The sequence below is a fragment of the Phyllostomus hastatus genome, unplaced genomic scaffold (assembly GCF_019186645.2).
Source record: "Phyllostomus hastatus isolate PE091 unplaced genomic scaffold, TTU_PhHast_1.1 phas_contig_524, whole genome shotgun sequence".
Lineage (NCBI taxonomy): Eukaryota > Metazoa > Chordata > Mammalia > Chiroptera > Phyllostomidae > Phyllostomus > Phyllostomus hastatus.
Genome location: NW_025333900.1, coordinates 214130 through 239397, shown reverse-complemented (window position 1 = coordinate 239397; position 25268 = coordinate 214130). Strand labels below are relative to the sequence as shown.

Sequence of the window (25268 nt, the reverse complement as noted above, 5' to 3'; positions counted from 1 at the left end):
TCTGGAGGTGGGGTGAGAGTGGGGGGAGCAGGATGAGTCCATAGTTGAAAGGTAAAAGAGGTCATCTACCACATGTGGGGTTCTTAGTGGCTACTGTGTATCAAAGTTGAAGAATTTAGTGACTTCAGTTCACTAGAAATGATACATCAAATTGTTGCACCAAGCATTCTAGGTATTGGTGTATCTTTTTAATGCTGTTGTAGACCTTAATGTAAAAGGGCAGGTGAGTTCCAGTTCATTCCATTTCCATACAGGGAGGATAATCAACATAGGCACTTATAGAATGAAGTACGTATTTTTTTAAGGACAAAAAATAGAGAAAAATGCAAAGGAGCTACATTTTACTTCTTTCGTTGGTAACAAGAGATGTTACTTGGCTGCACACTTGCTAGCTAACTTTATCTCATGCTCTAGCATGTAAGTTTTCTAGGAGTGAATTCCTAGTTCCCTGAATTGCAACTATTTTACTAGAATTTAACAGGCCCCATGGTGAGGCTTCTTCACTGCTAGTACCATGTTCAGCTCCCCGATCAGGAATGTGGAGATCATGCTGGAATCTATGAAACACAAACTCCTAGTGCAGTCATCATACTTAATAGAAAATTGCTGGAACTATGTCTCCTAACTTTTTTTATAAATCCCTCAGTGCTGGCATGATACAGGCCTTGCAAGAGTAATGAACATATTTTTTTATGATAATGTTTATATAAATTACATCATTACACTAGCATTTCTTCAGGGACAACATTTCCCTGTTAATTATATTATTATACTTTTTAAAGACTTTTGAATCTAATTATATTCTCACTAGAATGTCAGAGAAAACTTAGGTGGCACAGGATTTAAAAAAAGGTAGTTTTGTCTTAACTGTAAATTGAATGTGTACTATGTGACAGAAGCCGTAAAGGCTGTTGGAATTAACATTTTAAGTAAAATTCTGATATCAACTGAAGAATTTGTATAACCCAAACTAATTATAAATTACCTTTAAAAACTAGTCAGAGAATGGTGAAAGACTATATCAAGTTTGCCATATATGCTTTTCTATCCCACTAGTTTAATGAGAGAACCATGTAACATACTTTTTATTTTATTGTATTTTTTTCCATTACCACTTCCCCCCCCATACCCTCTTCCACCTCTCCCCACTGCCTCCCCCCAGAACCATGTAATATTTTACTCAATTCTTCATGACTCATTCTCCTGAATTCTGACCTATCCCCACTAAAAGGACCAGTCACATTAAAGTCCTCAGTTGTTAAGTTTTTTCTTTTCAGAGCTTATATAGATTTTAGAAATTTTCTGAAAGTTAATCTATTTTCAGATAGAACATGGCAGATGTAAAAAAAAACAAATTGGGCAACAACAGTTAATGTGGCATTGTTGATATTGGCAGCTAGCTTGACTATTTCCAAATTCTACTTGTTCTTATCTCCATAAACTTTCACCTCTCTTACTGAATTTTTACATGGTACTGAATCAACTCCTCATTTTAAAACTGTTATTTATCTTGACCTTCCTACCCAAACTGTGTTGTTGTTAACCGAAGCGTATATAAGGGAAAGTTTCTGGAAGTAAGTAAACTAATAAATGAAAAAGGAATGATTGAAATAGAATATCACGATTTTGCAACCTCTAATGAATCACTGGGTGTAGGCACTGAGCATCCACTGATGCCTAAACACCACACAAAAAAAGTGACAGGTATTATGTGCCCCCTGATGGAAACACATACTACCAAAAAAATCTCATCTGAATCTGATCAAACCTCTAGAAATAGTTATAAATTTACAAAAACAGAGGTCAGAAGCACATGTGAACTTGTACTCTGGGGAGGCAGAGTACAAATACAGACTGTGGGAACTTCTATAGTACAAAGAGATAAATTGCAAGAAAAGAAAAAAATTATATAAGATTGGGGAGTACAGAGATTTAAAGAGACTTAAAAGATGCATCAACCCACTGTAATGTGAAAAAATTGGAAACTTATACAGTGCATTACTTAACCTCTTCAAGCCTCAGTTTCCCCTTCTGGACAGTGGGGCTAGTCACAGTACTGTTGTGAGCTACTATTCTGAGTTATGTAGCATGGTTTATACTAGATATCCAATAGTTACCTGCAAATGCCGCATATAAAGAATGATGAGCTAAAAGAATGATGAGGTTATAAACTGAGGCTGCCTGCTATGACTTCTGGATTAATCTCAGGATCCCTTTGATCTGTTCCTTAGCTGTTGAAGGCGTTGCTTGGGTTGCAAAAATGCACATGGTTGAAACCTGTGTCAAGGAAAAAAAAGGCTTTTCAAACTCCTGTACTGCATTTAGTTTCTTCATCTCTATCTCCTAGAAGGTTCATTCACCAATACACTAGTAAAATAAAATGTTAATTATTTGAGGATTGCTATTCACTGAATAACAATTATAACAAAGATAATTTATTAGCTCATTTTTAATAAAACTATACTCTAGCTACTGGATTTTAAAAGATTTTATTTAAGCCCTGGCTGGCATAGCTCAGTGGATTGAGCACGGGCTGTGAACCAAAGTGTCACAGGTTTGATTCCCAGTCAGGGTACATGCCTGGGTTGCAGGCCATGACCCCCAGCAACCGCACATTGATGTTTCTCTCTCTCTCACTCACTCTTTCTCCCTCCCTTCCCTCTCTAAAAATAAATTTTAAAAATAAAATCTTAAAAAAAAGATTTTATTTATTTGTTTTTTAGAGAAAGGAAGGAAGGTAGAGGGAGAGGAAGAGAAACATCAATGTGAGAGAGAAACATTGGTTGGTTGCCTCTCACACACCTCCGACCAGGAACTGAACCCACAATCCGGGCATGTACGCTGACCAGGAATGGAACCAGCAATGTTTTGCTCTATAGAATGACACCCCCAAAACTGAGCCACACCAGTCAGAGCTAGTTATTTTTTTTTATTAGCCTGTCATCTTGGTGGGATCAAGAAAAATTTTGAGTAGTTTTTCATTGACATACATGGTTTTATTATTTTTAATTTATTTTATTTGTTTTTAACCTTCACCAGAGAATATGTTTACTGATTTACAGAGCGGGGTATAGGGAGAAAGAAAGGAACACTGATATAAGATAGAAACATCAATCAGTTGCCTCCCACATGTGCCCTGACCAGGGATGGAACCTGCAACATTTTGGTACTATGGGACAACACTCCAACCAACTGAGCCACATGCCCAAGGCTATATAGTTTTATCACTGAATATCTTTTTTTTATGACAATAGAAAGAATATGCAAAAGAAATCAGCCTAAAGTAAAAAAAAAGTCAGGGAGGAAACTATTACATTTTATATATTCATGCAGATTTTCTTTGCAAAGTAGCAGCAATTCCTTTTAATTTTTATTGTATTTTTTCATTACCATTTATCCCCTTATACCCCCTCCCCACTGAAATCACCATACTGTTGTCCATGTCTATGAGTCCTTTTTCCTTTTTGCTCAATCCCTCCACCCACTACCCTCCCCTACTTAGCCATCATCCTGCTAATTATGAGTCTTTCTCTATTTTGTTTATTAGTTCAGTTTGTTCATTAGATTCTACATGCGTGAAATCATATGATATTTGTCTTTCTCTGACTGGCTTATTTCACTTAGCATAATGTTCTCCAGGCCCATCCATGCTGTCGCAAGGGTAAAATTTTCTTCTTTTTTTTTTTACGGCCAAGTAGTATTCCACTGTGTAAATGTCCCATAGTTGTTTTATCCACTCATCTACTGACAGACACTTGGGCTGGTTTCATATCTTGGCAACTGTAAACAACACTACAATGAACATAGGGTTGCTTATGTTCTTCTGAATTAGTGTTTTGGGTTCCTTCACATATATTCCCAGAAGTGGGATAGCTGGGTCGAAGGCAGACCCATTTTTAATTTTTTGAGGTACCTCCATACTGCTTTCCACAGTGGCTGCAGCAATATGCATTCCCACCAACAGTGCAGAAGGGTGCCCCTTTCTCTACATCCTTGCCAGCATTTGTTATTTGTTGATTTATTGATGATAGTCATTCTGACAGGTGTGAGATATGGTTTTAATTTGCATTTTTCTGATGATTTGTGATGCTGAGCATTGGCCATCTGTAGGTACTCTTTGGAGAAGTGTCTCTTCAGGTCCTTTGTCCATCTTTTAATTGGGTTTTTTTATGTTCAGTTTTATAAGTTCTTTATAAATTTTGGATATTAACCCCTTATCAGATGTATTGGCAAATGTATTCTCCCATTCTGTGGGTTTTCTTTTTATTTTGTTCATGTTTTTATTTGCAGTGCAAAACATTTTTAGTTTGATAAAGTTACATTTGTTTATCTATTCTTTTGTTCCCCTTGTCTGGGGAGATATATCTGATAAAATATTGCTACCAGCTATGTCCAGGATTTTGCTGCCTGTGTAGTTGGCAAACTGTTATTCTACAGTTTTTACGCTTTCGGGTCTAAAGTTTAAGGATTTAATCCATTTTAAATTTATTCTTGCAGGGGCTTCTGGCAAAAAATGGAGACATAGGTAGCTAGTGCTTCACTTCCTTGTACAGCCAAAAGAATAACAACAACAAATAACAACCAGAACTGCCAGAAAATCAAACTGATGGAAGTCTGACAACTGAAGAGTTAAAGAAACATTCATCCAGACTGGTAGGAGAGGCAGAGATGGAAAGCTGGGGTAGTGAGGATGCAGGACAAGGTGGCAGCTAGCAGACTGGGTGGGCAAGGTGGAAAAAAATCATTCCATAACAGTGTTATTTGGAGGAAATAAATAGTTAATATTTGGTGAATATTTAGGTGAATTTCCTTCTAGTCTTTGGATGTCATAATATGGATCATCATAGATTCTGATGGCAGGGGCCATATTTGTGCATTTGTCATTGTATCCCTATGTTTTACCATAAAGCCTGACATAAGAAGTACTCACATATTGTTGAATGAGCAAAGTGAATGAATGAATGAATGAATGAATGAAACTGGCAGCTAAAGTACCCTTAGTTTTGGCCATATGGACACTATAAAAATATGCCACCATTACATAGGATATTACTTTCCGATTCCCACAGGCATCAAATCAGTTACATCAATTACTAGTGCTTTTACACCAGACATTTTTCTAGTGTTTTACTCACATTACTTTAATCATAACAACAATATGCTGTGTGCCATTTTTATCCCCATTTTGTAGATCAGGAAAGTGGAGCACAGAGAGGTTAGGTAACTAATCCAACATCACACAGCCAGTACATGGAAGAACTGACTCCCAAGCCCACTGACAGTGAAATTTTATGAGACTTGGTTAACAAATACCTACCTATTATGGTCTCAAGTTAACCACCCCTGATAAGTAAATACATATGTACCTGAGGTTTAGTGCTGTAACTACAGAAAACTGTAAGTATTAGGTGATTATACAACAATTAAAACTTAGACCTGGCACCTTTGTTTATTCACTCTGCTGCTTCACAAAACTACAAATATGTCTGCATCACTTGGAGCGTGGAATATTCAGTTTATGTTGCAGGTTCCTCTGTGCACATCTACATGTGATGTTCCCACTGTCAATAAATGTTTTACTTTGCTTGCATTTCAGTTTACCACACTGGCCACCTAAAGCAAGTACACATTCTTTTTTTTTATCTTCATCCAATGATATGCTTCTCTTTCATTGATTTGAGAGAGGAAGGGAGGGAGGGAGAGGGAGAGGGAGAACAGGGTGGGGGAGGAGGGAGAGAGGAAGGAAGGGAAGGGGGAGAGAGAGAGAAAAACATCAATGCAAGAGAAACACCAATGGGTTGCCTCCTTTTGCCTTCTGAATGTGCCTCTACTGGGGTTTGAACATGTAACCTAGGTATGTGCCCTGGCCAGGGAATCCAACCCGAAACCTTTCCATACACAGGAAGATGCTCCAACAAACTGAGTCAATCAGCCAGGGCTACACATTCTTAATACTTAAAAGACGAAGAGGAAAGGTCATATAACACTCTACCTTTCCCAACATCTTTCATCTTGGGCAATAAAAATAAAAAATAAAAAAATACATAAATAAATCAATCTACGGCCCAGAATCTAAGATCCTATATTTTCTGCTCACAAGTAGGTGTTAAAATAACCATTGTTGGCATTAGATTCTGGAATAAGATCCTCTGGAGGTAGAGTCGTGTGAGAAATGGAATTTCCTGCTCAGACTGATTCACTGCCGACCTCATCCCTGAAGGAATCAGACTGATTCCTATTTCTAAACCACCTACATCCCACAAACCTACATGAGCAAGAGCCGTTCTCCCTTTAACGTGTGCTTGGAAGCCATGGAGCCCATCTAACAGCAGCACCAGTGCCCTGGCCCCACCACTGCTCCTGCAGGTATACTAGCCTCTGGAGGTGGTGTGCGGGGTGCGGGGAGGGGCGGCTAGGGACAGAAGCAGGTGGCGGGTGGGTTCTAGCCTGGAGTCTGCGAACGTTGAGTCTTCCCGTGCAGAGGGCGTTCGCTGGGCCTGCAAATCACAGCCCTCCCGACAGGAGGCGTCGCGGCAGCTTGGGAGAAGCCACGCGCCCGGGAACGGGCGCGCGAGGCCGCGCGGAGCCGCCCCCTGCCCGCTGGGTCCCGCCCCTTCAGCCCTCCAGGTGACGCCAGCGAAGCCCCTGCTAGGGGAGGGGGCGGAGAGCCGCGGGCGCCCGAAACGGCCGGGAGGCTCCCGGCGCTGGAAAGGCGCGAGCCCGAGGGGGCGGGGAGGCGCGGGCGGGCGGCGCGCGCGCGCTGAACGTGGGCGTGGGTGGGGGTAAGTAGAGCGGGCACGCGGGAGCGCGGGGCAGAGGGACGCCAGCTACCCTGGACAGCGCACCGCTACCCGCCGGGGTCCCTGTGCCGCCGCAGCCGCGATCATGGTGAGTGGGGCCGCGCGCCACCACTGCCGCTCTTTCTTTCTTTCGCTTCTGGACCGCTGCGCTGGGCGGGAAGGGCCGAGCGGGCGGCGGTGCGGCAGCTGCGGGTTCGACCGCTGGAACCCGTCGCTGTCGGGGGGCCGGGCCCGCGCAGGCCAGGGGAGGGGACCGTGAACGTTTGGGCTGGGTCGGGGGCACGGGTCGGGCGAGACCGGCGGGTGTTGGGCACTGTGTCCGGGTCCACGGTCCCATCCCGGCCCCTCGAGGCGCCAGCTCGCGTCCAGCCCCCTGTTGTGTGACCGCAGCGGGTCATCGCCGGGCGTGCCCGCCGAACTCGCCCTCCTCCCGCAGCAGCGGGGCCCTCTCGCCGCCCACAGCCTCCTTTTCCTGGCACTCGCTCCCACCCTCCACCGCCTGGCGTGGGGAACGCCGTTTTCCCTCCTGTGGTACCGACCCAGCGTCGGGAAATTCCGGGGTTTGGGCTCTAAGTGGTTGAATTCACGTCTCCTCGATGCTCCATGCCTACCGTCCAGGGGGTGTGTCTGTGCTTGCCTTTGCCTCCCTGGGTTTGCACAGTGGTGTCAGTGGGTAGGTTTTCATTTATATATCAGAATGGAGGGCCCTCTGGAGTGTTCTCTCAACAACTACTCTCTCTCTCAGTTTCTCAGGCCAGTACTGGACTCTGCTGGGGTGGGGGTGGGGGAATGTCTGTTGGTGTCCCGTGACCTGCCCGGTTTTGGCAGCAGAGCCTGGGTCTGTGGCTAAAAAAGAGCAAGTGTTGTGCCATGCTGAAAGGACCAGTCAGTCCTAGGCGAAACGTGGAGCCCACATTTGTCTAAAGTGGACCATATTTTATCTTTGCTTCTCTTCTCCCTTTCATACAGTTTCCTCTCCACTTCAGGGCTGGTTAAAATATGCTAATCACCTGTCCCTTCCCTAGTCCAGCTGACACTAATCAGTCCTAGATCGTGCCCACTCTACCCCTTCAGGTGCGCACTGTTTATCTGATTATATGTCAAGCCTTTTCTGGCCACTTTACCCAAAATTCCAGTCTTGCCCATCCCACGCACCACAGTTCATATTCCCCTTGCCTGTTCCATTTTTTCTTCTTCAGCATCTAATGTTTAACTTGCTATTGATTTTATTTATCTTGTTTATTGAATGTGTTCCCCACTGGAATGTAAGTTTCAGTAAGGCTGAGATTTTTGTCATTTTTGTCCACTGCTATATGTCTAGTGCCTGCATATAACAGTGCCTGGCACATAGTAAGTGCTCAATATGTTCTTAAAATTAACCCAACAAAGCAGCATACTTGATCCTAATGTACAAATCAGAAGCAGCACAGCTACAAGGATTAACTACCCAAATGACAATTGTAATGATGGGAATCTCAAGTGAAGTTTGAAAGGAGGGATATTCTTGGAAAGAAGAGAGTCAATTTAGTGGTCCTCCAGGATACAAGGACTGGTTGACCATCTGTTATGTCTGGATCTGTCAGCTCTAGCTCTTGACACCTTGGCACATGAGTGGACAAATCATTTTTAGGGCTTTTTCCTTCCAGTTCTGAATCTTTGTTCCAAATCATTATGAATTGTAATGAGTAAGGTAACAAGTCCAAGGATAACTCCTTAACTGGTTGGATGAGTCATGGGAATTGACCTGAAAGAGCCAAAATAAAAGGCAGGCTCTTGGAAGCTCTACCCTATACCATTGTGATACTTCCTCTTTAGATAAGCATTTCTCAGTAACTTTGTGTCTTCAGAGGAGCTATTTTAATAAATATAACCACTTCCAAGTCATCTCACTATTTTTTTAAAAAAGGCAGGGAGCGGGAAGGGTCTGGAGTAAAATTCGTAAATTAGTGGGTCAGTTGGAAGAGACACCCCTTTGAATTCATGTCTAACGTGAACAGTCTCAGGATGTCTCTACTGATCAGTTTTATTCCAAAACAGAGTTCTTCTCTTGAAATTCCCTTTTGTTTTTCCATTTCCATAGTGTAAATTGATGGCAATCCTTGTTTTAAGCCCGGAGAAGTGTTTGAGCCAAACTGCTTGATAAAATTTATATAGACAAGTGTCTGAAATTATGCAATTATAGCCATCACTGTACACATGCAGTAGTTTTATAATTACTGTCTAGTCCAGATAGGTGGTCGAAATTACAGGTAAAAAGGAAAGGAAGATAAGTTTGTACAAACATAAATGAAAAATACCTTGTTATTTTTTATTCCAATTTATATTTCTAGGAGATTTTGCTGTGTTATGATTCCAGTCTATAAATATCAAGCTATTTTTTTCTTCCTGTTCCTCAAAAGTGTTGCATTTTTAAGGGTGACAAAGTCCATTTCTAAATTATCCATTTGGGTAAGCTTACTTTTTGGTTCTATAACCAAAGCTTGCGATTTAATCCAGTTCCCTCCAAAACATTTAAATCACAATTTGGGAAGTTCAGGTTCTTTTATGGTTTAAAATTTAAGTGGATCCATGCCATAGATCTAGTCATATTCAGACAACCGGGCTCTGCTGTTCCGGGCCCTGCCCATGTTCAGCTCCACTGTACCACTGGGCGGGGACAGAGTTGAGTTTTTAGGAGTGCACCTCGATAAAGGACAAGAAGTTACCCGGGAAACTCCTATGCCCAGCATGGTGAAAATATGCCAACATCAGTAGTAGTTCGTCATAATTCTAAAGTTACAAATTTACACATTTGTATTTTTTCTTCATTGAATCAGGACATCACTGGTATATCAGTTACACTGACAATGAACCATTCTAATAAATTGTTAGTTTAAATATAACCATTTAAAAAATCTAACAATTTAACAATTGCAGAGTATAAATTGTTCTAGAATTGAAGATATGACAATTTAGAACCTGAGATCCGGGATCAGTCATGAGTTTGAATCCCGGTGCCAACATTTAACTATGACCTTGGGCAGATTAACTTCTTTAGGCTTTATTTTTTTTCTTTTGTAAAAGAAGACTAATATTTCCTAAGGTTGTTGGGAGGAACAAATAAGACGATGCACTTAAAATAAGCATAATGCTTAGAGTGCTCATTAAATATTAACTGTTGTGATGTGTTCTTTTTCTCCCATATCTGTTTTCAGTTGAGACACCTCTGAAGATTTACCCCAAGTTCGCTTCTTTTTATGTGATGCTAATACATATCTATATCAGCAGTGTGCAGTAGAAATATAATGCAAGCCACATACTAATTTTTAATTTTTTAGTTGTCACATTAAAAAGAGACATGGGACGTTATTTTAATGTATTTCATTTAACTCAATTCGTGCCAATATTATCTGAGCATGCAATCAATGCAAAAAATGTTAATGAGATGTGATGTTCTTTTTTAATATGAAATCTTCAAAACTGGTGTATATGTATATTTATAGCATATTCAGTTCAGGCTAGCCACAATTTCAAGTGCTCAATAGCCACATGTGGTGGGGGACTGCTGTTTTGGACGAAACAGCTCTAGATGATACACGTCTTTCAAATTTACCTCTTATCTATTAGACCCTTTCCACTTGTGAGAACTCACTGCCACCTTAAACCTAGCATGACGAAAAGAAAGCTCACCTTTCAAACGCTCCTCTCTGTTCCCTTTTGCTGTTAGTAATTCCACCAGCTCTCAAGTCTACTGTGTCTGAAATCTGATTCTCACTCTTTCTTCTTTAATATTGTTTATTGTATAATATTCTCATATTTTACTGGAAAAAAGTTTTAAAATCTCTTTTCCTCTCCAACCCCCTTTCTGCTATTCTTATCTTTTCTACTTTTTTCTTCTTTTGTGGTCTCTGTTTTTAACATTTTTACTTTAAGTTCATTATTTCTTCAAGGCCAGAGTCATGTAGTAACTTAACTCAGGGACCTATAATCCTAATATATTCAAAGATCCTCCCCCTTCTTGAGAAGTACAGTTCTCTCCTGAGTCACTGGGCAACATGTTCTCTTCATCCTTTCATCAGCTCTTCTTCATGTTTTCGTAAATGCTGTTTTATAATTTATTTCTATGTTAAACATCTTTTCTTTATCAGATAGTCAAAGAAATATAATTACTTTAACTGATAATCTGATATTAAAATAATCCACCAAGAAGCACAAAGGAAGGAGAAAAACCACAGGAAGGAGAAATGAAATTATTTGATCTTCATCTACCTTTCAAGAAATATCAGAGTACCTGATGAATAATGACAGCAGCACCCACAGCAGTGAGTGCACTTTACATTTACTCAGTGCTTTAGAGGAAACAAAGCACTTTCTCTGTGATTGGTAAGCAGAGGCACACACACACAAAAGAATGGGACTAGACCAAGAGTCAAGAAACCTGGTTTCTAGTTCTGGCTTTATTATTGACTAGCTCTGTCCCCGTAAGTCGCTCTGAGATGCTGTTTACTCATCTGCAAAATGGGGTATTTTTCACAAGATCATTTTGTCAAAATCAAATGGGGCTTACTGTTACACTGGCTTTTTCTTCTGGCTGGATTTTTTTCCCACAGAGACCTGCATGGCAGTCTTCCTAATACTTTCTTAATTAGACCTACTGTAACCACTCTGTTTAACACTGGAAACTGCGCTACCATATTTACACATACCAGATCTTACACCATTCTTTTTTCTTTCCCCTGTAACAATTATAACCTAAATACTTACTCATTTACCTAGCACTTGGAATCTTCTAATAATTTACTTACGATGTTATAGGATTTTGCTTGTCCCATCCTATCCAAATGCCAGCTTCATAAGGACAGAGATTTTTATTTGCATTGCTCAGTGATGTATCTCTAGGTGTCTTAACCTGCAGCCCATCAGTTGTATGCAGTCCAGGATGGCTATGAATGTGGCCCAACACAAAATTATAAATTTACTTAAAACCTTTTTTTTTGCTCATCAGTTTTCATTACTGTTTGTGTATTTAATGTGTGGCCCAAGACAACTCTTCTTTCAGTGTGGCCCAGAGACGCCAAAGGTTAGACACCCCTGCTAGGCAAATGCCTGACATATAGTAAATGTTAAGCAGTTGTTTGTAGGTAAAGTGAAGGCTGGTTCCCAGTGCAGTGCTCTTTTCTTTTCACATCCCATTTACCGTTCATAGAGGAAGAATTGGGAAATTGACATTTGCAAACACATTCACAGTACAAGTCCTTCAAAGAACAATATCTCTTTGATGCATTTAAAATTATCACAGTTCAGTTTAGGCATGTTTCAGTAATATAGTTGCTTCATCAGTGCATGTATGGCTGTGTAACCTTTCTATAAATGATAATGTGTGTGTATTTATACAACTCTGTTTACATCTCACAGTCATATTTGGGGAAGGGGACACGTTATATCATTATTTCTATATAATGAGATTTATAATTATAGCATTAAGTTGTTACTGAAATAAAAAATAAATTTCTGTCTTAGTGATATAAACAAAGCTATGATTCATGAATTTACTGATTATTTTTATATTACATATATCTGTTATATTTTGACTTTTAGTTATCACTTAAATATACTACAAGTATAGTAATATATTTATTTATTGAATAAATGTTCTTCAATGCATTTTTTATACATATTATCTGTTTTGACACCTCACAGAAAACTTTTTAGAGAGATAAGTCCTGTATCAACATACCTACTTTACAGGGGATAGAGTTGAGTCTTAAAGAAGATAGATGATTTACCAAAGGTCACATACTAGACGTAGTGATACCATGTACGAGCCTTCTGATTCCTAAAATATCACGTCTTCTACTATTCCATATAGCCTTAGCCAGGAGCCAGTGTAAATGTGCTCTTCTCATGTGAGTGTGATGAAAGCAGTAGCATTTTGTCTGTTATTACAGATGAGAATGGAAAAATCAGAATGACTTCCCCATGGATGATAAGAATAGATGATAGATAGATAGATAGATAGATAGATAGATGGACATTTAAACACTAAATATATAAAACTAAAAGATTCATGTATACAGAGAGCATGCAAGGGAAATTAATTTTAAATGGAGGTGATCAGGAACAACAGATGTACATTTCAAACTTAATCTACTTACTGGTAATAAATCGGGGAACACCCTTAAGGAGAAAATTAGGCAGTTTACAAGGGAAGGGAGTCACTGTTTCTGAGGAGAATGACTGCATTCTGAAGACATTGATCAGAGAGAGACCAGCAGTAGCTTTTCGTGTAAATTTTTGTTTCATAGAGTTCATCATTTAGGTTTGTTTATAAAACTGTAAATATTTAAATTATTTTTTTCTGTATGGTTAGCAGAATTTGGTTAATAGAATCTTTACATTTAACAGATATTGTGGATACTGGGGGGAGCTTATTATTTTTTTGGCAGCATCAAAGTTTATCCACTGTAACACTGATGAGTTAAATTAAAAATTAACTCAAGCCTTTAAAGAAGAGATCAGAATGTGTCCATAATGCAAAAAAAAATAAAATTAAGCCACTTTCAATTTCCGGAAAATTCAGTTATAATCAACCGACTTTCTTCTCTGCCTCTGGGAGGACTGTTCAGTGGCGTCCAAGGCAGGCAAAGGAAGAGGGAGCCTGTACTTGGACTTTCTCTGCTCCCATTCTAGAGGCTTTCCTTAAGTTGTGACGGGAAGATACATTCTCTTGGAGCTGGCGGCTTCCTTGATATTTGGGAAATACAGATTTCATGACTGTTTTAATGTCAGTGGTGAAGTCACGCTTAGGAAGGGGAGTGCTTTGAGCTGTCAGAAAAATACTCAGTTGGCTGTACTTTCCCATAGTCAAAATGGCACTTTGAGGCTCTTTCATGTCCCTCTGTCCATAGTCTGGGGGATTGTTATTCCTTTGTGTTTTCAAGGAAGGCATTGCCTGCTTTCCTTTGGCCTTTTCTCTATTCCGACTCCAAAAAAGAAATGACATGTGTGACAAGGTTTTTTTTGGTTTTGGTTCTTTCTCTGAGATTTACTGCCTGAAGTCTGCTTCAAACTCACCAGCACGAAGCAGCCACACTATTTTCACAGTTGTACAAGCCCTGTTTCTCCATGAAATAATAGTGTGGTTATTACATCAGCCCCTTAAAAGTCCTGCTACTGAAATGCTGCCTGGTCCCTTTTGTAAATTAGGTTTACTAGTGCTAATCTTTCTTTTTACAATTAAGAGAGTAAGTGGAAATGCCCCAGTTGTATTGCAATATATTTCTGAAAACAATATTCTTATCAGTGCTTGAGTTGTATAAGATGCATAATAAAATCCTTAGTGCAAACTTTGGAATTAATAGTTTGCATTTGTTTTTTAGAAGGAAACAGGCTGTCTACATTGAGTACCACATTCTTTAAAACTGATACCAAGGAGACACAAAAATATATTGCCTCAGTAAACTTTTGATTAAATATACTCATTGATTTTTTTATTCAACACATGCTCAATAACAGGGATGTGCTAGGCACTGTCAATCTAAATATAAAAGACAGTCTCTGCTTCAAGAAATCTGCAGTACACTGGGAGAATCTTTCATGTCCTCTGGTGCAAACAGGCTCAGTAGCTGAGCCTTTAATTCACTCAGGCCAGTAAATGTGCTTTCCTGCGTGTACCATTTTACCCAACAAAACAACTTAGTCTAATGAGCTGAGTTATATTGTTAACAAAACACACATATACACACACACCCCTTGAAACTAAACTCTTCTACTTCTTCTTCATGCCAAGACTGTGCTTAGGGCCAGGAGGTAGTTGGCAATTATGTAGCCAAAATCATCAGGATGAATAAGGCTGAGATCAAGATTGTGACACCAGAGTACTCAGAAAATAAGTCGGTTTTGTAAAAGGAGGGAAAATCAAACTCGCTTTCTGAAAGGTAGCATCAGTACAAGGAGCATGGCCTTAGGAATTGGACACACATATTTAAATGCACATTTGCTCTAGATTGGGCGAAGCCAGACCTACTGACTCAGAATCTCTGAGGGGAGAGGCCTTGCAGTTTGCAGGTCAGGAATCAAGTCCACACAAGTTTGGAATCTAGTTCTTGGGGGGCACAAAGGGATGAGGGACTGCTTTGTAGCAAAAATGTTTAGTGTGTGCTTCATGAAGGAGTTGGATTGATGATGAATTTTAAATAGCTTGGATTTTGATATGTAAGAAAAGGGAGGATTGTAGAATTGAGCAGAACATTCCTTTGAAGGAAATAAGTGGGTAAGGACCCAGAAGCAATAACAGATGTATTTGAGAAACACTATACTATGAGCAATTTACGGACAGAGTCATATTTTCTTGGGTCCTAATATAGATTACCTGCTCAATAAATTTGTGATGGCTACAGATCAGTTAAATTTTGAGGTTTCTTGAATCTGAGGCTAAGAAGTTTCATCTAGATTTTGTAAACCAGGTTTTTATAATGGAGAGTTAAATGATGAAAGCATCATTTAGAAAAATTAATCTGGTTCCAAAGTGTCTTGGCTAAGAGAGAGCCCAGATAAGGAGGTTACAGTGGGGATGAACTAATGTGTCAGTTCTTCTCACTTATTTTCATGTTACTAACTTTTGAAAACTTACCTCTCTAACCATACACTCTTGGGTTTAATTCTCTACTCCCTTTACCTTATCTCTCAAATACGTATGACACATAGTAAAGATTGGTTCATATAAGATAATATATATAAAGTCCCTAATACAAGCTAGCTAGCATTAGGTACTCAAAACTAGTGGCTATTACCCACAGAAACTTAATTATGTTCATCTTTACAACCCTAACTTTTTTTTTGCATGCCTGGAAGAGAGATTTAATTAACTTGACTAATACACATTTATTTACATTTTTAAAATGATAATTATCTGGTGATATGGAGATTAGGTTTAACATCCAGGGCTTTTTCTGGAGAGAATGAAGAGTGATGAAGATTTTATTTTCTGATTTTTTTTGTTCTTTTTCTTTAAGCTTCATTAGTTCTGTTAACTAATGAGAAATTTAAAAAACTAATGAGAAATAAAAAAATTAAACTCCTTATTAAAAAGTTTTTCTTACTATTTCTCACCTATAGATGGACTCATTTTAAAATAGTGTATTTTGAAAATTGTTTTATGGATTTGAATCACAACTTTAGAAAATCCTGGGAGCTCCACATAACCAGATTAAGCTTTAGTTGTTTGCCCAAGTGTCTACATCAAATTGCATATGGTCTTGAGGTCTTGAGCTTCTTAATAATGCTTAATCTGATGCCTTAACCCCTAACACTTTACCCTACAAGAAAAGTTTTTTTATTCCCTGCCTTTTCCACTTGATCAGCATTATTTCAGTTGCTAAAATCCTAAATAGGGAAGATTATTGGATTTTTATATTGTATTGAAAATAATGAGGAAAGAATACCTATATGTACACAGCTTCTTTTCCCACCTTCTTCCTGTCAGTTTAGAAGTAGCAAATATTGATTAGAAATTACAGTGTATGAGTGTTACAGAATGGAACCCGTGGGGGAGCCCAGATACTGTCACCAAAACAAACTGCCTCCCGCAGGGTCTTCTGTTCTAGGTTCATCTTGTCCCCCCCACCCCCAGGTGTTAGGAACTGTGGCTCTCAATGCCAGAGTTTGGTAAAAAGGAAAGGAACTATTTATCAAAAGTTATACAGGTTTAGAGTAATGGTGGAATGCCACAGTTAAATTTCAAAGTCCCTTTAAAACACCCACAAGCACACACAGTCCTTCCTTCCCCACTTTGCCCAGTCAGGCCTGTCTCAGAACATGCCAATCAGAAGTACCGTTCTCCAGAAGAAAAAGAACAGAAGTTACAGCTCACTTCTCCCAGTTCCTCTCAGTAATCCCTGCTCAACTGGCAGGCCTCCTGCAGTTCCTGGCACCATCAGCTGTGTCACCCAATCTCCAGTTCTTAATCCAAAGCCATATGGCACCTTCTCGTGTCCCACCAGCAAGAGTCCTTTCACCCCTTTCCTTCCCAAACCATCTGGAATTGCCCTTCTTGTGATTGTCTCCTGACCCCACCCCCCTCTTTAGTTTAAGTCCCAGCCTGGAACCTCCTCCATGATCCCATTTCTGACTCCTCCCACAATCGGCTACAACTGCTAGCACTCTGGTATTTTTTGCCTTTCTTGGCTGCCATAGTTAGTCTGGGCAGGTGTGGTCCCCTGGTGTGGAGCAAACTATCTCCAAGCTCTTGCACAGGTATGGTAACTGGGGGAACTGCTTTCCAGTTACCTCTTGGGTTGAAGTCATGCATACCTTTCTAGCTCTGCTCTGGCTGGAAGACTAAAGACTAGTCTGCTGTTACTGATATGCAAAATAACTCTCAATGGCCCTGCTCCATGTCTGCCATCCCCCAGACAGGCCTATGGAGGATTTCCTATATTCCTGGGCACCCCAAGTTCTGGACCCCATTACATGAGTAAAACTGAAATAAGTGGCAATATGGAATGCACTTTGTATGATTTAGGAGAGGACAATTTTAAAAGAAGCTAACTAAGATCAGGTAAGAAAAGTAGAAGATACGCTGCACAGGCTGAGAGCAGTGAATAGACCGGACTGGCCGGTGTAAAGGCGTGTGGAAGACTGGTTCAGACAAGGCTGGAAGAATGCTTTGACCCAAACGAAATGAAGTCTCTGGGGTTTTGGTGAAAGTCCATGATGTCCTCCAGTGTAAAACTCTTTTTTACCTAGTAGTCATTTGTCTTGTATAACTTGACCATTAGTTTGTTTTCACATAAAATAGAATAATTACATCTTCAATTTGTAAGCGACTTTAGAGAAACTTTCCACAGTGTCCCAAATAATGGCACTCACAATACCACATGTTTGCATAATACTTCTTAACTTAGAGAACACTTTCACAATATCATCTCAGTTGCATATTATTCAGTTTGTTTTTTTTTTAATTTGGTCATTATTTCCCCCACTGTAATATAAGCTCTATAAAGGCAAGAACCGTGTGTATCTTATATACCACTGTAATTTCAGCGCTGGAATGGTGCCAGCATGTCATAGCTACTTAAAGCATACTTGTTGGATAAATGGACAGATGTGTAAAGTAACTTTCTCATGCTTGAGGAAACAGACTCAGAGATTGTATTATTCCATCATACAACTAATAAATGATGGACTGGGGATTCAGACCCACTTCATACCTGTGTCTCTTAATCTTCCATCACATTGCTTGCTTCATTATACCAACTGGCTTTCCTGATACTCATGATATTTTCAGCAAGGCTGAAAACAACAGACCCTAAAAATGACAGGTTTAATCATATCAAAATTAAAAATTTTGAGGTGACAGAGACATTATAGGCTGAGATTTTTTTAAAAAGGCAGCAGACTAAGAGGAGATATTTGCAATCTATATAACAATATGGATTGTTATATATACAAATGACTTTTCTATATTAATAAGCAAGACAGGCAGTCCATTAGAAATATGGATAAGGGTTATTAAGTGGCAGCTTACTGAAGAGGAAATCTGCATAGCCAACAAACATTTTAAAGGCATGAATAACTGTAATAGTGATAAGGAGATGCAAATTAAAACCATTCAACACCTGTGAATTTGGCAAAAATTTGAAATGCCAACAGTAGGAAATCCCATGAAAATTTAAGAGCATATGGTAGTTTTTACTAAAATTAAAAATGTATTCCTCACACAACATAGCAATTCCACAACTAGATTTATTCCCAGAGAAATTCTTATTTACGAATACAAAGGGATTAGTATACAGCAACATTGTTTGAAATAGCAAAAACTGGAACAACTGAAATACCCATCAGTAGGAAATGGATGCATAATAGTATAGAATAATCACATGATAGAATATGATACAGCAGTTACGGTGAATGAACTAGTATCAGCATGATATATCAAGCTGCAGAAAGGTAGGTATGATGTAATTTATATATATGTACAAATGCACAAAGAATGCTATTTTTGTTGTGAATATAAATGTGTAAGAACCTGGACAGAAAGGCTTGACATCAAATTGTTTACAGTAGTTATATTTGAGGAGGGAACAAGGGACACAGGATTAGAGAGATATACAAAGGGAATGATAATTTATGAGTTATATTTTATTTCTCAGTTCCCAGCACCTAATAGGTATATTAAAAGTACTTATTGAATTAATTTTAAAAGGTTGGAAACAAATAGGACACACCTTTAAGTGTGTGATATATTTAGTTTTCCGTTCTCTACATTTTTATGCCTTTACATTTTTCCCAAGTAGGTGAAAGAACTGAGAGCACATCCCTGAGAGAACCTTTCATTGTTTTCTTAATCTGTAACCCTTTCTTGCCCGACTTAATCAACATCTGAAAGGCCTTACAAGGTCAGACTGAGCATCCATGCAGTTTTAAAGAGCTGAAGGACAATGTAGAAGAGCATGTTTGTCATTCTGGACATCAATTAAAGGAATAAGGATGTTTCCCCATGAGGGAAAAGAGAATAGCCAAATAATAATAGCAGTTTATAACATTTATTGAATTCTTACTGTGTCCCAATTACTGTTTTAAGAATCTTTCCTGTTTTCATGCATCCTCATAGAACTTTTGGAGTTGGTACTGTTATTTCCTTTTTGCAACTAGGGAAACTGAGGCAAGTTGGAGAAAGAAGCATAAAAGTAGAGGAAAGCATTTTTACTCAGATTATGCACCATAAATATTTGTGTTTCCCAATTGCAAGTCAGTTGTAAACGGCTTTTGAACCCACTGCAAGTTGCATTCTCTCACTTTCCTTTCTCTAATTCCTAGTTTACCCCATGTTGTCTTTGCAAATATTTATGTTGAGCATCCCTTGGATCCATTTCCATTAACACTCAAACTGGGATTTTGTTACTCTCCTTTTCACACCACTGCATTTCCTCTCCTGATTCTTCAAAAATATATATTGTTGAGATAATCACTAATTAAAGAAGGGACATTTGTTCTATATAATGTCATTCCTTTGAGATTTTCCAAGTATGATGGCAATGGGAGATACAAGGATATGACTATGTGTCCCTGAATTGGGATTCGAAAGTTCAGGACACTGAATGAATGTCTATGAAGCTTCTTCTACTGGGTATACAGGCCTGTCGTGGATGCTTTTACAAGTATGAAATCACTTAATCTTCCTAATTGTGAAGTTAAGATTATTGTTCTCTTTTTTATAGATCATGGAGATGTTGCTCAGATATAATGTTTTGTCCAAGGTTATTGCAGCTGCTTAGTGTCAGAACCAAGACTAGAACCCCTGTGAAACTCTCATAATTTGCAACAAACCACACAGAATGCCATGCTACCTGTTTGAGCCATAGCCTTAAATGACCTCCTCCTCACACACAAAACACAGGATTACCTGAAAATAAATACCATCTACATGAATGGTAGGAAGATACAGTCTTCCTCTACCAGGGGTGTCCAAACTTTTCGCATCTCTGGGCCACACTGGAAGAAGAATTGTCTTGGGCCACACATTAAATGCACAAACACTAACGATCAACTGATGAGCAAAAAAAGGTTTTAAGTCAACTTAAAATTTTGTGTTGGGACACATTCATAGCCATCCTGAGCCTCATAAGGTCCTCAGGCTGCGGGTTGGACACCCCTGCATGGTGGTGAGTCATTTACTAGCTCGGTGGAATTAGGCAAGCTGCTTCACTTCTCTGTCTCAGTTTCCTGATTTGTCAAAGGAGATGAAAATACCTATTTTGTAGAGTAATTGAGAGGATGAAGTATAATATGCCCAATAAATATGATGACCTAGTAGATATATTTAACTATTTGCATTTATTATAACTATTTTTATCATCATCCATAGTTTCTATAATGAAGAAATCAGTAATATTGGGGATAATGTGGAAATTAGGAACTCCTTGATTTTAAAATAAAAAAATTAAAAGGGCAAGCTACATGGCAGCTGTACGTAACTAATGAGGGATAATTTAATTCTCTTTTTTAATATAAACCAATCAATAAGTAAAAAAAGGGAAAGAAAGCCTGCAATCATTATAACTCAGAAGCAGCTTACTCTTCTGATGGAGATAGTTACTCTGGACTGAAGCCATCTGATCACTGATTGGCCTGTTTGTCCATGCCTGCTCCTTGCCAACAGTAAAACCTCTTTCTAAAAAGTAGCCAAACCAAAGAAATAATTAGAAAGTTAAAACAAGCAATAGCTTATCAAGGCAGCAGTAACAAGGGAGGCATACAGTGTTCTGGGACAAGGAGCTATTTTAACCTGTAATGGAGTTAAAATGCTGCATCCAAATTCTAAGCAAAACCAAATCCTCTAAGTGGAAAAGACAGCCTGTAAGCAAAGTAACTTACATGTTTATGAAGAAACTACAGACATTTGGTTGATGGAAACGAAATCCATGTGTCTGTAGATTTTACCCCCAAAAGTCCAAAATAGTCCCATTTGGAGGAATGGTATTAGGGGAAAGATGTTAGCAAGGCACAAGCAGAAGGAATTGGTTACATCAATAAAAATAGGGCTTTCAGAGCAAGAGAGGTAATAGTTCTTCCACATTCTGAAAATATTTACTTCTGAGGACTCTTAAAAAAAAGATGTTGATGAAATGGAATAAATCCGGAAAAGAATTTTAAAGAAGGTGAGGGTCTAGAATTGACTTCATACGTACAGACCTGTGCCTAATACCTAGTATGTTCAATTAGTGCTTGGGTAGGGAGGAAGAGAGGAAGGGAGGGAGTAAAAGAAGAAGTGGAAAAGTTGGATTTACTGAGGCTGTTTAGCTTAGGAAAGGTGAAGGCTTGTGTCAAATGACGCCTAGCATCAAATATGAGAAGGGCTCTCATGTGGAAGAAAACGAATTAGTCATGTATGACTTAAGATGAGTAGTAACATTGGATGAGTAAAATGTATGGAGAAACATTTTTAGCTCAGAATATGAAAAGGTTTTCTAAGAAATGTTTAAAAATAGAATGTGCTATTTTGCAAAGTAGAAGTCTTTGAAGTTTTTCCAGTAAGATGGGTGAGTTTCGATCAGAATTATTGTAGAAAACAATTATATTTAAGTTTGGGTGGAAAATTGAATTATGGTAGATGTCTACGATTCTCTGATATTATGAGAGCCAATAACATACTCCTTGGTTTGTCTAAGGTTTAAAAATCATTCTGTTTTTTCCTTTCTATGTTTATATTCATAACCAAAACTCTGGGCCATACAAAGCTAATTCTTATGCCTTTACAGTGCTATGTGTTCGGAAAGAAATCCTTATAAATAAGTATGTTCATTTTTACTATAATACACTTTAAAAGTCAACTTTTCATAAAACACAGGGTAAGTTTAAGAACTGGAGATGTAATCACATCAAAATTTGCCAGATATTTTCAAATATTATTTTACCTAAAATATTAAATCTCTGTAAGAAAAGATAGTTACTCTGTAGAAAGATAGTTAATGTTAGATACAACAGTATTAATACTTTATATAGCTATGTTATAGTTCATGTGAAATCAGGCTATTGATGAAAAAATATCCAGCCTAAGAAAAAGGTTTATAAGAATGTATTTGAGCCAAATTGATGACAATTGCTAGGAACAAAGATCTCAACAGACTGAGAAAATGCTCCAAAGAAGGGCAGTTTTGCAACTTATTTTATACATTAGAATCAAAGGAAGAAATGTAAAGGGGGTTACATGGTGGTAGATTAGGGAGGCAGGAGAAAGCAAAGTAGGGAAATCTCTGAGACTGTATAAAAAGTAAAACAGAGACTTGTTTCTTTTATGTTGGTGGGCACAGGATAGTTAATAATTAGCATTTACAGCACACAGAGGTGGTATGTGGGCAACAAGACAACAATGTGGCCTCCTGCTCTGGTGCCTGTGGTTGTGTCTTCAAGAGACCTGGAAAAGAAGATTACTCTGACATTGGAAAAGTATGTTAGACGTGCAATGACAGCAGACTGAAATTTCAAAGTTAAAGGTTGACCTTTGTCAAGGAAGCTGTAGGCCTAGGACATGACTATCCACCATGACCCTCTCTTAGTTAGGAATTTTTACATTTATACCACTTGTGTGGTTACTTTGGTCACTGGGTTTGTAAGGCCTGCCACGTGGGCACCCCCTGAGCTTCTCAGTTTTAGTATGTGGCCCCTTTTTTATCCGTAAGGCTACAATTTATACACTGTCTATAAATCCTATTACTTCTTCAATTTTTCATATGCTGGATATATATAAAACTAGAGCTTCTTGGTATGAGTTACAGAGTATGACCAAAGGCAGAAAAATATTTCACATTGAGACAGTGATAGTGCTGGAATCACACATGAACAACACTTATTTTGCTTATTCTAAGCATAGTTGATCATCTTGAGCATATTTATGTTCCGTGAGCACTTGTCTTACAAAATCTTTGTTTCTAGGTAACTGACAAGTCAACAGCAGCCAACCCAGTCATCTTAAGAAGTGAGGTCGTTCCCCCAGCTCCTACCGCTGTACTATGTAAATGATGTTCAAGGCCACAAAACTTGTTTCAGAGTCAAGCCAGGAACCTGAGTTTCTTTTTTTTAAGATTGTATTTATTTATTTTTAGAGAGGTAAGGGAGGGAGACAGAGAGAGAGAGAGAGAGAAACATCAATGTGCGGTTGCTGGGAGTCATGGCCTGCAACCCATGCATGTACCCTGAATGGGAATTGAACCTGCGACACTTTGGTTCGAAGCCCGCTTTCAATCCACTGAGCTACGCCAGCCAGGGCGGGAACCTGAGTTTCTTAATTCGTATTCTGGTGCTTTCAGCCTTATGATGATGATTAATGACTTTATAGTGAAGCAATAATGTTTACAGTGGCTAACTGTATGGACATTCCCTTTAAGAGATTCCAGGGGATTAGGATTTTTGTTTAAATCGGATTTTTAATTTATATATGGTAGGGAGAGGGGAGTGCCAAAAGTAGATATACAGTTCATATGGGAAAAATACAGTAATTAATAAAGAATAATACAAGATGAACTCTGTTTTGCATACTAACAACTATAAAGCTATTTTCTCCCCCCATATAACGTTGAGTTCATGCTAATTGCTGCCATCCTGCTAAGTGCATGCAAGCTACCCTTATGAGTGTGACATGAATATGTTTTATTCTAAAAGCTAAAATAACCACTGTTTTCATTGAGTTATAGAGCTTTCTCTGTGAGTATATTTAAGTGACTGCTATATTAGAGTATTCTAGAAACTGAAGGAATAGCAAGCTGGAATGAACAAGAATGTGGAAATCACACTGTTTTTCAGTCCTTCAAAGGGAAGAGTTAGAGAAAGGGCTGAATGGATATATTTATAACTGTATCTATCTATCTATCTATCTACCTATCTATATACTTTAGTAAAGTTTTTCCCTTCTAAGTTTTACCAGCTGCTACCTAATAAGTCTCTTGCCTTAAGAGTTATATATTAATGAGACAATGGACATGAAGAAATACTGAAAAAGAGCTTTTATTTTCCCACAATTCCTAGTCTAGTGAAACAAAGGAATCCCTTCTATAAAGAATCAGTTTCTTGGTGGCTGTCCCAGAGATCTGTAATATTACACTTCATCCCCAAGTTCAGGATTAATGTATGAGTTGCCTTGTCCCTCCTGTTACAGCCAAGAAGGATCACAAAGGATTTCCTACCAAATGCTGCCAGGTTGTGCCTTGGCAGCCCTGCACATCATTATCTGACCTTTTTGCCCAGCTTGCTCCTGGCCTTCAGAGCCATTTACATTTTCAACCCTAGGGGTCTTTTAAAGTTATGCAATTGAGTTGGCTGACTGTCCTCTTAAAAAAAATAATAACAAAAAAACCTCAGTGTAACATCTTCTTTTTTAACTAATAGTATTTAAATCCAACACATGTTTATTTTCATATAATCAGGCCAGTAAACTTTCATTAAGTCTACTCTGGAGACTAAATGTGGCCACAGTTTGAGAAACAACTGAAACTACTAATCAAGTGCAATCACTAACAAAATGGAAGCTGGACTCTCATCACTGTTGCAGTTGCTCTTTCCACTGTCTTCCTGAAAACATCTGTATCAGATATTTTCTTAAAACTAAGGAGTGTTGCCTACCCACTCCTTCCCCTGCCCAGAGTCACTACCCATTAGTGTTAATCAATTTAGCCTTTCCATTTTAGAGGCTGGGAGAGAAAACACTATAAACCATTTATAGTCACATTAGCTGTAGTAGTTAACATTTTCTATAATGATACAATTCTAAAAAGCTATATATAAAAGATAAACCAAATAATCTTTGAATGCTGAAAGGCTAAAACTAGGTGAAGACTTCTGCCAGGAAAATATTTTTACAATCATGAGATCATGAAAAGAACAATTAGTGTACTTCGTGTATGGTTCTTTATTCTATAGAAGCCAACTAGTTTCTAAAAGAAGAATAGATGAAGCAGGTGGATGGAGGTGGACATATGAAGGGGATAAATGATA

At 38.6% G+C, this 25268-nt stretch overlaps 1 protein-coding gene across 1 annotated transcript in view; it reads left to right on the top strand.

Annotated features, from left to right (window-relative positions):
* Positions 1 to 6759: 6759 nt before the first annotated feature.
* Positions 6760 to 25268, top strand: part of ELOVL2 (ELOVL fatty acid elongase 2) — an 84206-nt gene continuing 65697 nt past the window's right edge. The window contains exon 1 of the mRNA XM_045847199.1: positions 6760 to 6888. Coding sequence (XP_045703155.1) covers positions 6886 to 6888 — 3 coding nt within the window. The 5' untranslated portion in view covers positions 6760 to 6885. The remainder of the gene's footprint in view (positions 6889 to 25268) is intronic.